The sequence below is a fragment of the Drosophila ficusphila genome, unplaced genomic scaffold (genome assembly GCF_018152265.1).
Source record: "Drosophila ficusphila isolate 14025-0441.05 unplaced genomic scaffold, ASM1815226v1 contig_197, whole genome shotgun sequence".
Taxonomy (NCBI): domain Eukaryota; kingdom Metazoa; phylum Arthropoda; class Insecta; order Diptera; family Drosophilidae; genus Drosophila; species Drosophila ficusphila.
Window position 1 is genome coordinate 6498136 of NW_025064091.1, and position 17454 is coordinate 6515589.

At 41.8% G+C, this 17454-nt stretch overlaps 1 protein-coding gene across 1 annotated transcript; it reads left to right on the plus strand.

Annotated features, from left to right (window-relative positions):
* Nucleotides 1-15882: 15882 nt before the first annotated feature.
* On the plus strand, nt 15883-17115 carry LOC108097894. The gene is made up of 2 exons (XM_017200433.2): nt 15883-16507; nt 16573-17115. The coding sequence occupies exons 1-2, from the start codon at nt 16000-16002 to the stop codon at nt 16965-16967; spliced, it is 903 nt and encodes a 300-aa protein (XP_017055922.2). The 5' UTR covers nt 15883-15999; the 3' UTR covers nt 16968-17115.
* Nucleotides 17116-17454: the final 339 nt, after the last annotated feature.

Below are 17454 nucleotides of genomic sequence, written 5' to 3' on the forward strand. Positions count from 1 at the left end.
ACATTTTATCACTTGCCCCGAACAAAACAGGGTGCAAAAAAAAAAACCAAAGAAAGAAAGGGGGGAAAGGTGGCGAGCGCCAAAGAGGAAAGAAAAAATGATTATGCCTGGGAATAGGCCAGGCTAAAAGGGGAGGGATGGGGGTGGGAAAGGGGGCGTGACAAAGGGCGGGGGGGCAGATACGGCGCCTCTGGAACTTCATCACTCAATGCGGCTCGATGCGAGTGTTGAATGCTGGACCGGAAACGGAAATAACGCGTCGTTGCCCCGCCCTCAAACCTCCAACCTCCAACCTCCGCCCCTTGTCCCTTGACTCCAGCCACATCCTTCACCTCATCCGGTCGCTCTATCTATCTTTAAGTAATTTGTGCGCTGTCCTTCGCTGCTGGCTACACCCAAAAATATATTCCATTTAATTGGAAGTTTTAAACAATATTTTAGTAAAATTGTTTAACTTCAAATATGCAAACGAAAGCACTGGAAAGATTTATTAGTTGGAACTGAACTATAATAAATTCGATTTAAGTAATAAGTAGAGTTGTTTTCCAGTGTAGGCCGGAAACGCAGACAAAGGCAGACTGGATGGCAAGGAAACCGATAAACGAAAAAGCAACGGAAAAATCACATTTATGTCTAATAGTTTTTTTTGCGTCCCGGACTCACTTAGCCATGATTAATTAAGCCTGCAGCGCACGCCTAATGGCCAACGAGCAGGACTCCCTGTCCGATGCCATTACGTCCTTATCCCAATCCCCGATCCCTAATCCCAATCCCTGTCCCGTTTCCATTTTTTTCCGAACATCAACAGTACGGGCCATTGACCTTGGCAGCGCTGGCATTCGGACTAATTGGTAATGGGGCTAAGGAGCGATGGAACTGGATCTACGATGCAAAAAAAAAAAAAAACGGAAAATGGAAAACGGAAAATTAAAATGACGCCAGGGGAGGGGGTCAAGGTCGATCCAGGCGGTCGCCTGATAAGGGTTAATGAGTCTGGGGAGTTTCAATCCGGGTCAAAGATTATTGCACATTTTTAGCACTGATTGCATTGAATTTTCAATTGATTTCCTCCTGACAATTAAGACAATTTTTGATTTTGCAATTAAATTGCCCTGCAAATCTGTTCACCCAATACTTTGTGACCCTAATCTGCTAGTTTTTTATAGAAAAGAGCACAAAAAGGTTAATTCATAAATTCATCTGGTTTTTGCTCATATCAATCTGATTATTTAACGTGATGAGAGCTTTACAAACAGAACCTAAATAGTTATTGGTGTTTTCATAAATTCAAATTAATTGTGACAGCAACGATTTACGAAAAACAAAAAGCAATTATGACGGCAAATTTTGATTTAATGCCAGGGATTTGCAGGTATTAACAGCTAAAATCAATTTAAGCCTGTTTGTGTGCCGAAAAACGTATTTGTGGCCCTTAAATCATTAACTTGTTTTCCTTGCTTTTTAAAAAGCCTGCAAATACTCAATTATATTGTATACATTTAAACAACTATTTCGAGTGGGCGAGGCAGGTTAATTGCTGCTTACTCGCTGCGGGCCAAGCTGCACAAATAACTCAATTAGAGCTGCCAGAATTTTCCTTTCCCCCAAATCGCTCCTTTTTCCCTCTTTTTTTCTCTTTACTGACCAATGGGGCAGTTTCGCCCGGCGCTAACTTCGTTTCTTCGATCCAAAACTTTTCACGGCAGCGGGCGCGTTGATGAAGAAGTGCAGCAAGGTGCGAAGGACACGAAAAGGACATGGACCAAGGACCAACGAACAAGGAACAAGGAGCTGGGTGCTGGATGCTAGGTGCTAGGTGCTGGAGCACCGGGAACAAACAACTAACAAAAAGCAAACTCAACGCCGTGGAAAAACCCGAGGGAAATATTCCCGCCTGCGCGCCAACCTTCTGATTTTCACTTCAGCTGCAGTTTGCAAATAAATAAGAGCATAAAAGCGCGCCGGAACTTGGCCCAAAAAATAGCGTGAAAATGTAAGCGAAAAACAAAGTTAATTGTCGGCTGCCACCCCCGATTTTCCCGCTCTGCTACCCCTACCCGTTTTCCCTCCGTTTTCCCCTGGTTTTCTCCCCGATTTCCCGCACACAGACACAAGTGCATAAATAATGAAATCTGTCTGCAGCTCTCAGCGATCTCGAATTAGTCGCAAGTGGCAGACTAAATGGCAATCATTCAGCGGGCGACTTTCAACTGGCAAACAAACTGAGAACAGAAATCTGAAAGTGGAAAGTGGCGAAGGCCCTCAGAACCTCCTTCTCCAAATAGGCATTCTTTCGAAAGTCTGGCAAAGTTTCCGCACAGAAATCTGAAACCATGTTGGCAAAAAAAAAATACAACTACTTTAATTTATGAGGAAATATTTCGTTGCAATAATATTTGTTTAATAAATATACAATTTATTTCGATTTATTGCCAATAACATTTGTGCTATTTGTAATGAAGTCTTTGTTTTCAAAAAATATTCTAAATATGCTAACTAATTGAGCCTCTTGTTTAATCACCACATCAATTTATTTTATTTTTCATTCGCAGGGACTTTAGAGCTTTTCCACATTTTCGGCAAAATATTTTGTTGTTGACCAACCAATGCTGAATTTTAATTAATATATATATTTTGTTGATCGGCTGTTGCTATAAACTGCCAAAATATTTCTTGTTTTTGTATCGATTTTCCTGCTTGCCATTTGCTGTCGTTTCTACAAAGTCATCCTGCTGTTACACATCCATAGATAGCTACCAATCAATATGTCAAATCGGGATACTTTCAAATCTCTTTAGCCCCGGCCACGCCTCCCGTCAAATCCCCTCTTTTTTTGCGGGGGCCTAAGAGTCCCCCACTGAGCAGCACCCCTTCCCCGTTTAAGTCCCGAGAAATATTTGATGTATATACATTTATAGGAGTATATTTTTCTCAGCTTCAGTGTGTGTTGGCGTGGCATAAGCTTGCTTACTTATCATAAGGAACAGTTACAGTTAAATTTAAGTGACTGCCATTGTACAGCCCTCCCGAAACCGCCCTTCACCCCCCTTTATCCACTTTCAGGCCCTCCCCCCTCCGCATCTTAGCCACTTCCATGCGATTTTGTCAATTTCGTTTTACGCGTTGCGACTTTTAAATAAAAAGGATGCTTCCTTCGGCTCCTCCCACTTTCGGTTTTTCCTTAGTTTCCCCGATCCCCTCGCTCCGCATTTTCCACATTTTCCGCCCGCCATATGCGCATTGATGCCAGCAGAAATCCGTGCGATGTCGCGTCAAAATGTTTGCACACACGCGGCCACGCCTTCATTTCCACCTTTATCCGCCTCTTTTTGGATATGTGTGTGTGGGGGAGGGGGGGGGCTAAGATGCCCCTTCCTTTGAATGGGGGTTTCTAGCTATAGAATGCTCGCGTAGACAAAAGAAATGCCAGAAGATGCAACTTCGATTTCAATTGAGCCAAATGCAACTTGACAACGCTGACGACGTCGCTTTGTAAGTTGCTACCCTCTTCAGCCGACCCCCCCCCCCCACTCTCTCTTTCCCCCTTTTTTCCCGCTTTCCCGTTCCCCAACCCCCTGTTTTTCCGCCCACTTTAAGCCAGCTTCTTCACTCGCAGAGTGTACATCAAAGTCAGTGACAAGTCGCTTCGGGGAGTGCACTTAAAAAACTGGCAATTACGTTCTACCAACCTAAGAAATTTTCATCTTAATTGAATAAAATCCATGTCCTTTTCATAGATTGTTTGATGGAAATTTCTTAAAAATGAACAGATCTACCTTAACCTGCCTGCCTCATAATGTAATGCTTTCTTGAGAGAAAATTCTCAATTTTAAAATAATTTTTTATTAAATGCTTTAAGTAAATATAACATTGCCTAATCCATTTCTTAAAGCTCTAAAAAACCACTCAATTCTATAACAGTAAATATTTAACATCAGTTTTAAGCGCTCCCAAAAATTAGTTGTGATCCTTGGCTTTAAATTTAAATCCATTCCCACAAATCTTACCCAAGGCGGAAAAACCATTTAAATTACAATATTTCCCCAAAGGTGTCCCCAATTTAATCAACATTTTTGGGAGTGTGAAAAGCCATAAGGGAAGTCGAAGTGGGTGACTTGCCACTTAGCTGCTTACCTTTAAATGCCAAACAAGGCGACACAAAGGGGGCGTGGCACTTGGGACAGGGTGCAAATGGATGGCTGATAGAATCCGCTGGCGGATTCAGTTGGCGAATGAGATGCAGATGGAGATGAGGATGTGGATGAGGATGAGGATGCGGATGAGGATGCGGATGGAGATGGAGATGGAGTTAGCGATGAAGACATATGCTAATCTGCATCGAAGGTAATACATCGACAATGGATGACAATGGCGGTATCCAAATGGCTGGAACATTCCTTTGTCTTTAATGCATGAGCATTTCCCATCAGCTAATACGAAAGGAAAGGTAATGTTTTCAGAAGTGTTATAGTTCTTAGCGGTAGATGAAAATAAATTTAAACTTGAACTTATTCTTTAAACATAATTTACTGTTTTCGATTATCATTTTTTAATGAATGAAAGAATGAAATTAATATTTCGCTTGTAATTATTACGTAATATTTAAGCCAACTTTAGCTCTCTCCTTAAACTCAATCTGACCTGCCTTGCGAACAGCTCAATTAAATGCATGAGTCACATCCTGAAATTGAACCGTTGGCAAATTTGAAATTGCAACCGAATCAAAGCGCTCCAGGCACCGAATTTCGTGGTGAATCTTGGGGGGTTGCGATATCCGTTTCCGGTCGCCGTTGTTGTTTGCCAACCAGCGAGTGTGTTTATTAACTTCATTTGTGTTTAAGCAGCAAGAACGGTTTGCATTTCGCCGAGCAGTTCGGTTGGAAAACGGTGGAAAACTGAGAGAGTAGGTAGCGAATTTACGGGACTGAAAAGAAAGCGGCGGGATAAGAACAAGTTTTCGGCGCAAACTTTTACCTTTCACTGCACTTTAGCTGCTGCTTTTATCACCCTTTTCCCTCTTGGCTTTCACCTGTTGTTTTTGTATTTCATCCACCTGAGCGACCAAAGCTGTGCTTTAAAAAATTAACTTGAGACGCTCATGATGATGATGATGGCGCTGAGGATGAGGATGCGGATGCGGATGCGGATGAGGATGCGGATGCGGATGTGGCTCGACCCAGGACTTTTTATCCTTGGGACTGCGCACTTAATGAGCGTTTAATTGGCTTCATTGTTTACATTGTGGGCGAGTCCTTTGGGGCGTCGCGAGTTTGGCTGATTGAATTTCTTGAGGAAACTTTTTAATTACATCCCCCATTGTTGCTGCAACAAAGCAAGCAGGCAAACAATCAAATAAACAACAACGAAAATAACTGAAAGTGTTTGAAGCGAGATTCACTGCTCGGTGCGTTTATAAGCGCGTATGCGATTTTCATTTGGCAAATTGCTCCGGCGGCCATAAAAAATGTAGGAGGGAATGTAAAATCTGCTACAAAGACAACAACCCTCCGCTGCCCCCTTTTTTCGTTTCGCTCCCCGATTTATTTACAAATGCTGCACCATTTTATGTGGCCATTAAAATATTTTATTGCTCTTGGCGTAAATTTTAAGCAACAATAAAACGTATAGGCGGCGGTGGCCAAGAAAAGCCCAAGAACACAGCCACAAAAACGTGAGTCAGCCTCAATAACATCTAACGAAAAACAAGCCGACGAATCCGGCAAGAAAAAGAAAGTAGTGAAAAACGGAAGCTAGAAATACTAACTAATAGATTCTCTGCTTTACTTAAATATAAAAAAAAATTGTAAAAAAATGTGTATTTTAAAAAGAGTCATGATTTTATTTCTTATAAATAATACAATGTTTTAATATCCTTTTATCAAATTTTTGCCTCTCAAAATCAACTTGGGAGCCTTGAGAGCCGATTTTCTGTTACGCCCACATTCTTGCGACTGTCCGCGGCGATTTTCCTTTTGCAATTTGGTGAAAATTTAATTTGCATTTGCGCATAAAATGCTGCTACATCACTAGCGAGCATGGGCGTTGGCAGGGGGCCACGCCCACTAGTTTGACTTACACCTTGAAGACCCCCTCATGTGCGGGTCTCCTTCGGTTCCGGTTTCCCACTTTCCGCTTTTCCAACGCTTTTTCCCAGCCATATTTATGGCAGCAGCTGTTCGGAAAAATGTTGAAAAAAAAGAAGAAGAATATGGGAGCAAAAATGAGGGGGGCGGCCCCTCCGCCCATGTTACGCATACAAATGGCAGCCAATTGATTTACTTGTGCTGGCAGTCATTTGTTCCACACTCCCCTCAAAGGAACAACTTAAATTTTACTATTGGAAAATGGAAATCGCTGGGAAAAACCGGGTCTGCGTTTTATGGCAGTTCATGTAAATTATGTTTATGGTGCCGGAACCGGGAAATGCACGAATTGGTCGGAGAGAAAAAAAACAACATCATTCACTCTTACCAATTTCATTTCAATTAAATATAAAGTTATTATTAAATTTGTACTTAATTTCATTTGGCGGAACCCATTTTAAATGCGTTTTAATTTGTTTTCCCTTTATTTGTTTAATAATTTTATTTAATTCGATGGGCGGAAAAAAAATAGCGAAACATTTTCCCTCGTTTTTCTGTTTAATATTGAGCAATGAAAAATGTCGATCAAAAAAATGCCTGTGTGAAAATTTGCAATATGCAAACGAAAGTCTCTTCCTTTTCTCACCTGTTTATGCGAGCCAATAAAGGACTACCCGTGTGTTTGTGTGTGTTGCGAGTGTGCATGGGTGTTTGTGTGTGTGTGTGTGTGTTTATGCAGCAATAACTGTAAATGACAAACAAATGCGCACGTTAAAATCGTTGATTAAAATCAGTATAAACACACACAGGACAAAGGCTAAAATGGCAACAGGCGGCGAAGGCGGGCCAAATGGCTAAAATTATGCCAAACAAAGTGTGCTGAATCGACTGGAAAATACCCAGCAAGATGTGACAATAATATGAAATGGTATAAATGGCATTTATTTTTCATTTATGTGAACACAAATAAATCGTTAAAAAATAATGCCTAATTATCTTGTTGTGTTACTCTACATGCTATAATATATATTTGAAAATCTGACGTAGGACCCATAAGCTCTGCAGATCAAAGGGTATGTCAAACGGCAAGGAAAACCGAGGGGGAGCGAAAGGAGGGAGGGCATGGAAAGCGGAGGGAGCGGCAGGACATTGTGGCAGAAGGGCACCATGCAGTGCGTCATTTATGCGGGCCTATGAGCTGGGCTTTCAGTTTTCCCGGCTCAGGTAAATAAGTTGCACTTTAAAGCAAACAGGCTCCAAATATGGAGCCCCCTTTTTGGCCCACGCCCCTGTGGCGACATCAACATCAGCCAAACAAAATGGCTTCTGTCCCCGGCACACGTGGTTATGCTTGTGTGTGTGTGTGTTGGTGTGTTGGTGTGTGTGTTGGAGTGTCCTGTACGGACTGCTAGTTTCAGAGCCTGTAAATGTCATTGGCAGACACAGACGAAAATATTTTAATAACTACTGCTCGTATTCGTTCTGCTCCGGCAAATGTTTTCATTAGCTGGAAAAACAGAGGGAAAACATAAAAGAGCACAGACGAGAAAAACTAAAGAGCAAAGCAGGAAAAAAAGCCAAATGAATGGAAACTTCTGGGAAGCCAGTCAATTAGGCTGAAGAGAGAGCAAGGTCCTCGAGTAAGTCCACAAATAATTGCACGACTTTAAGGCCAAGAAAAACAGATTCGAATTCTGATTCAGTTTCCTGCACTTTTGCCATTAAGGCCAAAGAGACAAGGCACTTTCTATTGATCTTTTGGGAGTCGTAAAGCCACATAAACATGTTGGCAACCGGAAGGCTTAGACTCTAAAAACTAAAGTCAATTCGCATAAAGTCTCAAACATCTAAAATGGTATGGAGGTCTACATTCAACACGAGTTTACATTTTTTTAAACAAAACAAGCTTGACTAGTTTTTCTTTAAAAGTTAAGTTTTTAAATAAATAGAAATACAACATAAAGTTGAACTATAAATATATAATGATTTTATGCAATTAAATATATTATGGTACACCGAATTCCATACTAGTTGTCAATACTTCTTAAACTCAAACACTTTAAAATATTATTCCTTTCTCAAGTCGATTTTAACCCTGACCCACAACGAAACCAGAAAGCCCCATTAGACGCCGCTAAATGCCTTGACCAATTTTATTAACCTCTCTTAGCCGAGTTTTCTCTAAAATTCGGTGGTAAGGACGACGTTGGGTTAACTGGTTGCGGTGGTTGCAAACAACATTGTTATTATTTTTAAAAGCGATTTTCGCAACCGGCACGCAGCTGGGCTCGTTAAAAGCACAAACAACTAAAAGATGGGGCGGCGGAAAGGTGGTGGGGGATCGGAAAAACATGGGTGGCATTGGTAAAGGGGCTGCGTTACATACCCCACTCCCCCTCCCCCTCCCCCTCCCCCGCACACACATACACATACACACATATATACGGACATGGAAAACAGTTAGCCCCGCGGTGTATACACATAAGTCATTTATTGAAAATCCACTGCAGCAGGAAAAGCTGGAAAAACAGGAACGGCAGGAAAAGCAGGAAAAGCGACGGCAACGGCTGCCGTCCAAAGTATGACAAACAATAGCCAAATGGGTTTTTCCTACAACAACAATTTTTCAATATGCTCCAACCCAAAATGACCAAAAGAGCCTCCCCCGAAAATCGAGCCCAAAAAATACCCGGAAAAGGGTAGCTCAGCGGGTTTGTGGGTAGAGTGTCGCTCCCGCCGTTATTGTTTGCATACCCAGTGGGTGGGGAAAATCGCAGGGTATCTCCAGTTTAAAAGGCGGAAATTGTTTAAAAGTGTTAATTACAATTAATTTATAAGGAACACTCGAAGACACCTAATCTGCCTTTAATAGTCAAATCTGCTAAAGAACTTTTTTTCAGATAAACTTATTAATGGGTATCTTCTGCTCGATTTGTTCCATCCATTATTTCCCCCTGCTTGCCATTATTGCGGATTGTGGAGCTGCAGCAGCTTCTGCTCGCTCCGGCTGATCCTGTTCCTCCTTCCGACGCCTTTTCCCGCTCATTTTTCCACCACACGCCCACACTTTCCCATCCACACACGCCCACACACACACACTCACAGAATGGCCAAGGCTAAGAACATTCATAGGTCGATTGTCGCTGCCATTAAGTGTGCATAAATGTGACAAGAACAACAATAAAAAGGATAACAACGGGTGTGGATGTTCAGAAAGGATCAAGTCGAGTTCGATATGCTCTTTCTCTGCGAAAAGTGTGTGGTATTTGTGTCGAAAAAGTGAGTGATATTTGTGTAATAATAGCATCCTTATACTTAGTTGCTATTTAAATCTGTTATCACTTAAATGCCAATTTATTTTCCATTCTTTCAATCGGCCATCGAATAAATAACCTGTTGGTGTTATGAAAATAACATTTTACCTCATATTTCAGCTCGAAATCGTGTTCACAAAGAAACATTGTGTAGGACTTACAATTTAGTTACTTTCTTTCACCGAGAAGCTTTTACAGTTTAGCATCTTTGTTGTGTAGATATTGTTAGATAGAATGGAACGCCCGATCGAAAGGATTGCAAATTGACAGCAAAATATTTTTAGCAACAAACTTGAAACCATAATAAAGAGCAGTTAACATTTAGCTGGGCTTAAATCAGCTTCAGCGGATTGGAAATAAGCCCGAACTGCATCGGCTTGCATTTGTTTATTCGCCAGTGGTGCAGGTTGCCATCTGCTGCCTACACTCCAGTTTTAAATATTCAAGAGCGAAGTGGGTGGATGGCTGGCTGGCCTAGCCTTTAAATAAAAATTGTCAGGGAATAAATTTTAATTTGTGACATTGGCAATGGCGCTGGCGAAAATGGATTGAACGATTCGATACGGCCAATGGCCACAAGGATAACGATGGCGATGGCGATGGCCAGAGGGCCGGGCAGTTAACAAAAGAGCATAAAAATGGAGGAAGCACTGCAACGCCCATCAAGGCTAACGATATTGTGACAGGTTATCGATATTGTCGCAAACTCGAATGCCTGACAATCGAGAGGTGCTCTGGAATTGGTCAATTACTTAACTGCCAGGGAAATCGGTTAGCTTCTTGATTGCCATTCTGTAGTGCACTCGTACTCACTCGATTGTTGGCCAGTTGTCGCTGCACGAAAAATATTTTTTTGCAGCCAATGTTTGCGATTTTTTATTACAGGTGTTTAAACCGCTTTGATGTAGCAAACTTAAAATACATTTTTAAGATTGTTAAATCGCGAATCGATGGCATGTTTTACAACTGTTTAAACAAGTTTTACCAAGAATAATAACTTACGTATTTCGGTAGTCAAAAATGGAAAACTACAAACGGCTTTTTAACTTAGCTTAATACAGTCTTAGCTTTATTTTTCCATCTGACTTTTCCGGACATTGTCTGCGGGAAAACTTTGTATTCATGTCCTGACTGGGGGAAAATTCGTTAGCCTCGGGAGCGGCGAGGGGATTGGTGAATCGGTTGAAAATTAAACATAATCATGTGCAACATAAATATGCAAGTGAAGTGCGGCTCGCCGTTTGGCTCTCCACATCCCGTCGTGCTATTGATATTTGGCCAAAAGCGGTGGGTTGGAGGGGAAAGAGGAGGTAGAGGAGGAGGAAGAGGAGGAGGAAGAGGAGGGGGTAGAGGAGGAAGAGGAGGTGGTGGTGGAGGAGAAGACGGAGGAGAAAGAGGAGTCGCAGAAGCCACCGAAGCAGCAGCGACTGGCAAAGTTTGCATAGCAAACAATGTGCACTTCTGGCAGCACACCCTGTACAGTGCACACCCTCCTCACACACACACACACACACATACACCCACACACACTGCCGGCTCGTTAGAGTGGCAAATCAAACAGTCCCCCACATCACCCGATGAATATGTTTATGCCAGTTGGCATTGCAATAACTTCATAAATATGCAGTGCAGTCGGCAGTCGGCAGTCTGCAGACTGCAGCAGAAATAGCTGTTGAATTTAAATTCGAAAGTTGGATTTAATGCCGGCCAAGGCAGAACAATGCAATTATGATTCGGCTGTCAATTAAATGGCAAGTTTACAGCACTTCAAGTGCAGCAGTGGCAGCAGCACGAGCACCACAATTTGAATCGAAATGCGGGGCAGAGTGCTCCGATATCCGAATGGAATGAGCATAAAATAAAATCATATAAAATATCAATAAAGCACACAAATTTATTGCAGAAACATACTCGGGATAACGGAGGAGTTGAGCATCCTGCAGGAGCCTTCGGATGTGAAATCTCCTTTTCCACTTCCCGTTTGTTTATACCCTTCCAGGAATCGTCCTCACATCAATGATGATTTCAGTATGGTTAAACATAAGATTTTGATTTAATTTATTTTTGAACATATAAAAATAATACCCTCTGCAAGGGTTTTAGTAAGTGAAACCAACATCTATATTTCTGTTTCTTTAAAAAATTACTAATATAATATAAATAGTAATATGCGTTGAAGTACTTAAAGTTAACTTGAAGGGCATAATCAAATATGCTCCCAAATTTGAGTTCCTTTTTATTTGCGCTGGAGCGTGTGAGTGTTGGAAAATACTCGTAAATAAAATGCTCTTCTTGTCTCCACCCCGATTTTGGCTTTTCTTTCCGTACTTTCCCGCCGCCTCCGATTTTCCTTCGGTTGGCCCAGCGGCAAAACGATGACGAGCTGACGATGTCGTTGTAAATACCATAAAGAAAATCGTTGCCGACGTGCGGTGTCCGTGTCCGTGTGTCCTGCGAGTCCTTCGACTCTGCATGTGTTTGTGTATTGCCGTCTGGAAGGAGTTGGCCAAAAAAAGGCGCAACAGCAACTAGCAACCAGCAGCCAGCAGCCAGCAAGCAGGAAGCCCTCCAAAATGTTATTTATTGGAATTGTGTAATAAATGTGACCGAAAGTGCACTCGACGTAAACAAAATGTTGCATGCCACATCTACTCGGTGCGTCCATCTGCCTTTTCCTGAAAGTCCTTCCATTGTGGGGCTTCCAGGACTGTCCGTTGCATTAGGAGCCACCAAATGATGCAAATGAAGGTGGACCAGCAGCCCGAACTTATGACCATTATCCATTATGCTTTTGCACGTGCATGTGGGCTTTTAGCGCTATAAGCCTGAGGTGTTGTCTGTCAGGATATCTTCTCTGGCCAGAGATCTTCATTATCCTCCGACCTGTACTACTTTTTGGCCAAGACTTTAAAGGTAGCTCAAAAAAAAAAAAACCAAATAAATTTTAAATTCATCAGAAGAGGAGGTTATTTTATTTATTATATGTTTATTATAGTATTTGTTTAGTGAATGGCTTTGTATATGCTTTAAGATTGTTCTGTTTATAAACAATCTTGTGGAAGTCAGGGAGCCAATAATTACTCCAATTTGAGCACGTTGCAAAGTGCAACTATTAGAAATACGTTTTCTTCACGGACACTGAGGCGTATGAGTAATTTTTCAAAGCCGATAACTCATACACAGTGTTGACCCTAAAGTAGTTCAAATTAATTTTAGAGTAAAAAATATACAAAAGGATTATAAAATATTTCAAAATGTATAGTGGGCCGACTTAACGTACACTGTGGCGTATGCGTTATTTTAATAAGCGGATAACTCATACGCAGTGTTGACCCACAAATAAAGTATTTGCTTGAAGAATCGATAGTTTATTTTTAAGGGATTTCGCCTTCTTCAAAGGCTTTAAGAAATAACGCTAAGCTTCAGGGCTTCCTCGAGCTTAATCGGTGAAAATAAAATACTACCCCATCCATCAATCAATCAATACGTGCTGATGTAAGCAAATAATCCAGTACAAAATTGAGACGTCACGCGTGATTACCGAACGTAGTCGCAGGACATTTCGAGGACCTGCCAAAAGCACTGTGTGCTACCATTTCGTATGATCGACCCGACAGATTGGGAGTTATGCATGCTTCTGGCTACGTGATCGCCCAGTTAGAAGGGTAAATATAAAAGACGACTCGACGCGACTCCTCGCAATTTGTGTCGGGACATTTGCATCTGTATATATATCCGCATCCAGGAGTGTGGCCGCCACGACCCAAAAACACTCGGAAATACCACCCACAGTCGCAGTTGGCCACTTGGCTAGGAATTAGTTAAAAATGGCTACTTTAAGAGCAGGTTCTTTCGTTTTTTGGTGACACTAAAAAATGCTGCATACCAGGTTATAATTTTTTTAATGACTGTTTTTAGCAATAAGATGACCATAAAGCAGTCGAAAATCCTTTTATTTTGCCAGGTTTTTCTTTCGTTATTTGACACTTTGCATACCAGGTTTAAAAATTTTTTCCGAATTATTTTTGAAAATTTGTTTTGGATTTTTGCAATAAAATTTGGAAACCATTTTTTGTTTGACGAGATATTAGATTTTTTCTAGATTAAGAACGGTTTGCCAATGTACTCTTCCCAATTTAAAGTTGGCAGCACTGGGAATTGCTGTTGCCACCCACTCGTCCAGCTGCATTGGCAAATCTAAAGGGGTCCTTTACTGCCCCTTTAACTCGCCCCTGTCTCCTGCCCCCGCTTGTGGCACTCACACATGGCACCTTTGCTTTGTCCCGAAAATTTCCATCGATTTGATTTATATGCAAAATATTTAAATTTTATTGCCAGTTTGCATATGGGCCAGACAGTCGGACAGACGGAGAGTCAGGACCCAGGAGGCTTAAGTGAGATCGATAGTTATAGTTGGGCACACAGACACACGGGGCCACATGCGGAAAAAGTCGGAAAAACAGCTGAGGTTGTGTAGATAATTTATACAGCTTTCGGTAATATTGAAAACGAAATTTAAATGCAAACAAGGGAAAGTGTTGGGAAAGTCAGCTTTTCTTACCCCGCTTTCTGACGCAGGTGAGTTTTCTCAAAACGTTTGTGTATGAATTTAGTTATGGGAAATCTATAATAGGAAAATAGCTAGTGATTAAAGGCCATGATTTATCAGAGATTGCTTTTCAAATGCACATAACAAGGGTCCACCATCCGCTTTTCGTGTCGACAACTTGGAACTTTCCACATTTTTCATTATGTCGCAGACAAGGCGCAAATGAAAAGGAGCTGGAAAATGGAAAAACCCGAGTGGCCGGAGGGGCGTGGGAGGCGTGTCAGAAATTATGTTGATTGTTTGCTCTAGCCAAGGAAATAATTAAGCAAGACATGGCAGCAACGGAGACACGGGCAAGAAACTCGAGCATATTTCGTTGGCGCCAAGTCAAAAATTTCAAGCACAGCAAAAAATAATTTTACGCTTATTAAATGGTAGCAACATGTAAAAAAATGTATGTTATAAATATAATAAAATGGAATTCATGATTGTAAAAAGTGTTTTAAAGCATTTAAAGGCCAGTTAAAGTTTAATGCCTTTTCGTTTAATTTTTTTTAGTGTGCGTATCTCCCCATCAGGCTGCAAAAACAATCCTGAAATTGTCAACAGCTTTTTGTGACTCACTGTGTGTGCGTCGGTTTTTTGCTGCTGTTCCAAGTTAATCTAATTAGTGAGCCACTTGGAGCTGCAGTTTTGATTTACATTTCGAACTGCCACTGGGAATTAGCCAGGGAAATGCAACCATCGCCTTTTCCCTCCCCTGAATTTTGTGGGACCCCAAAGTTTTACTAATTTCCGCACAATTCGCTCAAAATGTTAAAAACAGGATCGGTGGTCGCCGCCTCTTTTGCCTTTGAAATGGGTGCATTATTTCGATTCGAATTCGGTTCATTTTATCGCATTTCATTAGCGGCAACAGCGATTCCAATTTCCAATTTCCCGTTTCCATTTAGTTTTTCGCTGGCATTTACAATTTCGCACTGCCACCCTTCGAATTTCTCCTCCCCCTTCTAATCCAGCTTCCATTTGGAATTTATTTCTAACGTAATAAACGGTGTTTGTGATACAGATCGTCACACTTCGCTTGCTGAAAGTGTTTTTCTTTTCATATGCACATAAAGCGCTGCTGCGTAGTCACCTTCTTTGAATTTCTATTTGCCTGGTTTAAAACAGCCTGTTTTGCTTTCCAAATCGATTTTATGCACCAGGCAAACATAACTCATAGCTGGTTGCAGCTGGTAAATCTGAATTTACTCAAATAACTGTACTTTTTTTAAGATGCTGCCCTGGGCACGCTTTTGACCAATAAGAAAGCCATCTCGCTGGAAGGTTCCGTTATTTTAAAGTACGTATCAGACCAGAGATGCGAAACCACGCTGATTCTTTGTGCGTGTCACGAAAGTGGCACGCCGGGCACGAGTAATTAATAAATTTCCTTGTGGTTGTTGTTGGCCTTACAAGAATAACTTGTCACGCGTTCATCACTGAACAAGCCAAGTTTAAGCTGATCAGCTGATCGATTTTTACCTACTAAGCGGTTCTGTTTGCCTAGTGTTGTAGTTCAAAAATTTTACATTTTACCTGCCAAAAGTACTGGCGTTTGACGAAATTTGGTTTTAGGCGTGAATTCCCTTTGTTTGTCTAACTGGGCAAATATTTGCCAGTGAAAAGCGGGAGCACGGCTCCCTTGATAAGCGATAAGCCTCGTCTCGCCAGGGCCATGAATAAATTAGTTGGCCAGCCCCAAATCAGCCAGCAGCTTGTCAAGAAAACATCATTTTCTGTGGGCCATAATCGGAAGAACTCAAAGGAAAGTTTTATCAAAATCCAATCACAAGAAAGATTTAAGTCATCAAGAATGCCTCTAGTTATACTTCACTCATAAATCCAGTACTGCTCAGTTTAAACTCGCTATTCCATTCAGTTGTAACTAAAACTCCGTCGGCTCAACAACGAAAACGAAATTTACTCATATTTTAGTTTTGTGCCTAAGAATTTCAACAGTGTGTGATAAATTAAGCCAAAAAAAACAGTAGTGTTAAAAAAATTTGTTATGGAAGACATAGAGAACAAACCGACAAATAGTCCACCAATATACACAGTGGGCGAGATATATCGGGCTTTAACGGGAATACCTATACCAAGATTCGTGCTCCAGATGTTCCTGAGCCGCGAGCCAGCGCTCTGCGTCATCTGGCTGATCCTGGGTCTGGGTCTGTGCCTCTTCGACATCCTGGCCACCTATGCCCTCCTCAATCTGGTGCTGATGGCCGGCCTGATGATCCTTTTCCACGGACTGTTTTACACCGTCATCATCCGCCCGTTTGTGCTGGTCGAGCCCTACGAGAACCTGATGGACTGCAGCTTCAATGTGACCTTGTCGACCCAAGGTGTCGTCGGGGTGTGCCACCGCCTGACGAATTGCATCAATCGATGCGTGGCCACTGCCCAGTTCGTCCTCTTTGGGCCGCACTTGCTGACCAGCTTGCTGGTGGTCATCGCACTCATGGAGATCCGCTGCTCGCTCTCCTGGGCGGGATTTTCCGCTTTCGTGAAGTTCGGTCAGTGTGATTCCGCTATCAAATTTTAGTTAGCTAAATTATTGTTTTCCCTTTTTTTTTCACAGCCTACTGCCTGGGATTCGTTTTGCCAAAAGCGTGGCAGGCCTTCCTATTTTGGCTGGACGCTCAGCCGCGGATCTGCCGCGCACACGTGCTATTCGCCGCAGGGATCATGCTAAAGGATGACTTCTTCAGGTTGCTCGAGGAAGTGCAATCGGAGCATTCCAGGCAGGTGTCGGAAGAAGCCCTGGAGGAAATGGTGGACAGCTTGGTACTGCTAAATGACAGGTTTCGCCATGTGGAATTAGATGTCGACCGAAAATCGTTCTCGCCTAAACATTCGTTGTCTGAATCGTCAGACGAAGAATGCTGTTGCTTTAAAAAAACGGACAACAGGAAGGAAATAATGGAAACAATCTGGATCATCAAATCTTCCCTATACCATTTTATTTACATTTGATTACGTTTAGTTTTGGTTTTAGTTAAAACTTCGATTTTAACAACATGCTACACAACAAATACAAATAGTGAGAATGTCCTAATGCACATTGAACAAAGTTACTCTAAACACTTCACAAAACACAATAAACACTGTGTGATAAACTGAAGCCTTAAGTTTAATTTTGTTTACCGATGGCCGAATAGAACCTCAAGTTCCTTTTTTTATATATTGGATATAGTTCTATGATGCTAAAACGTAGTCCAATAACATGTTGGTGTGATCAAAACTGTTTCTTATTTTCGGTGTGTAAATTAATTAAAGCCTCCTGTTTTCCTGCTAAACTTTGCGGGCGATAAAAATCGCAGGCAAAACGTGACAAACGACGATGAAGTTAAAGGCGCCGTAAGCAAACAAGCCATGTGTACAAGCCACCGATGATGTGGGTGTTATGAAGAGTGGGCGGTGGTGCTATGTGTGTGTGTGTGTGGGGCTTAGTGGGTGGTGG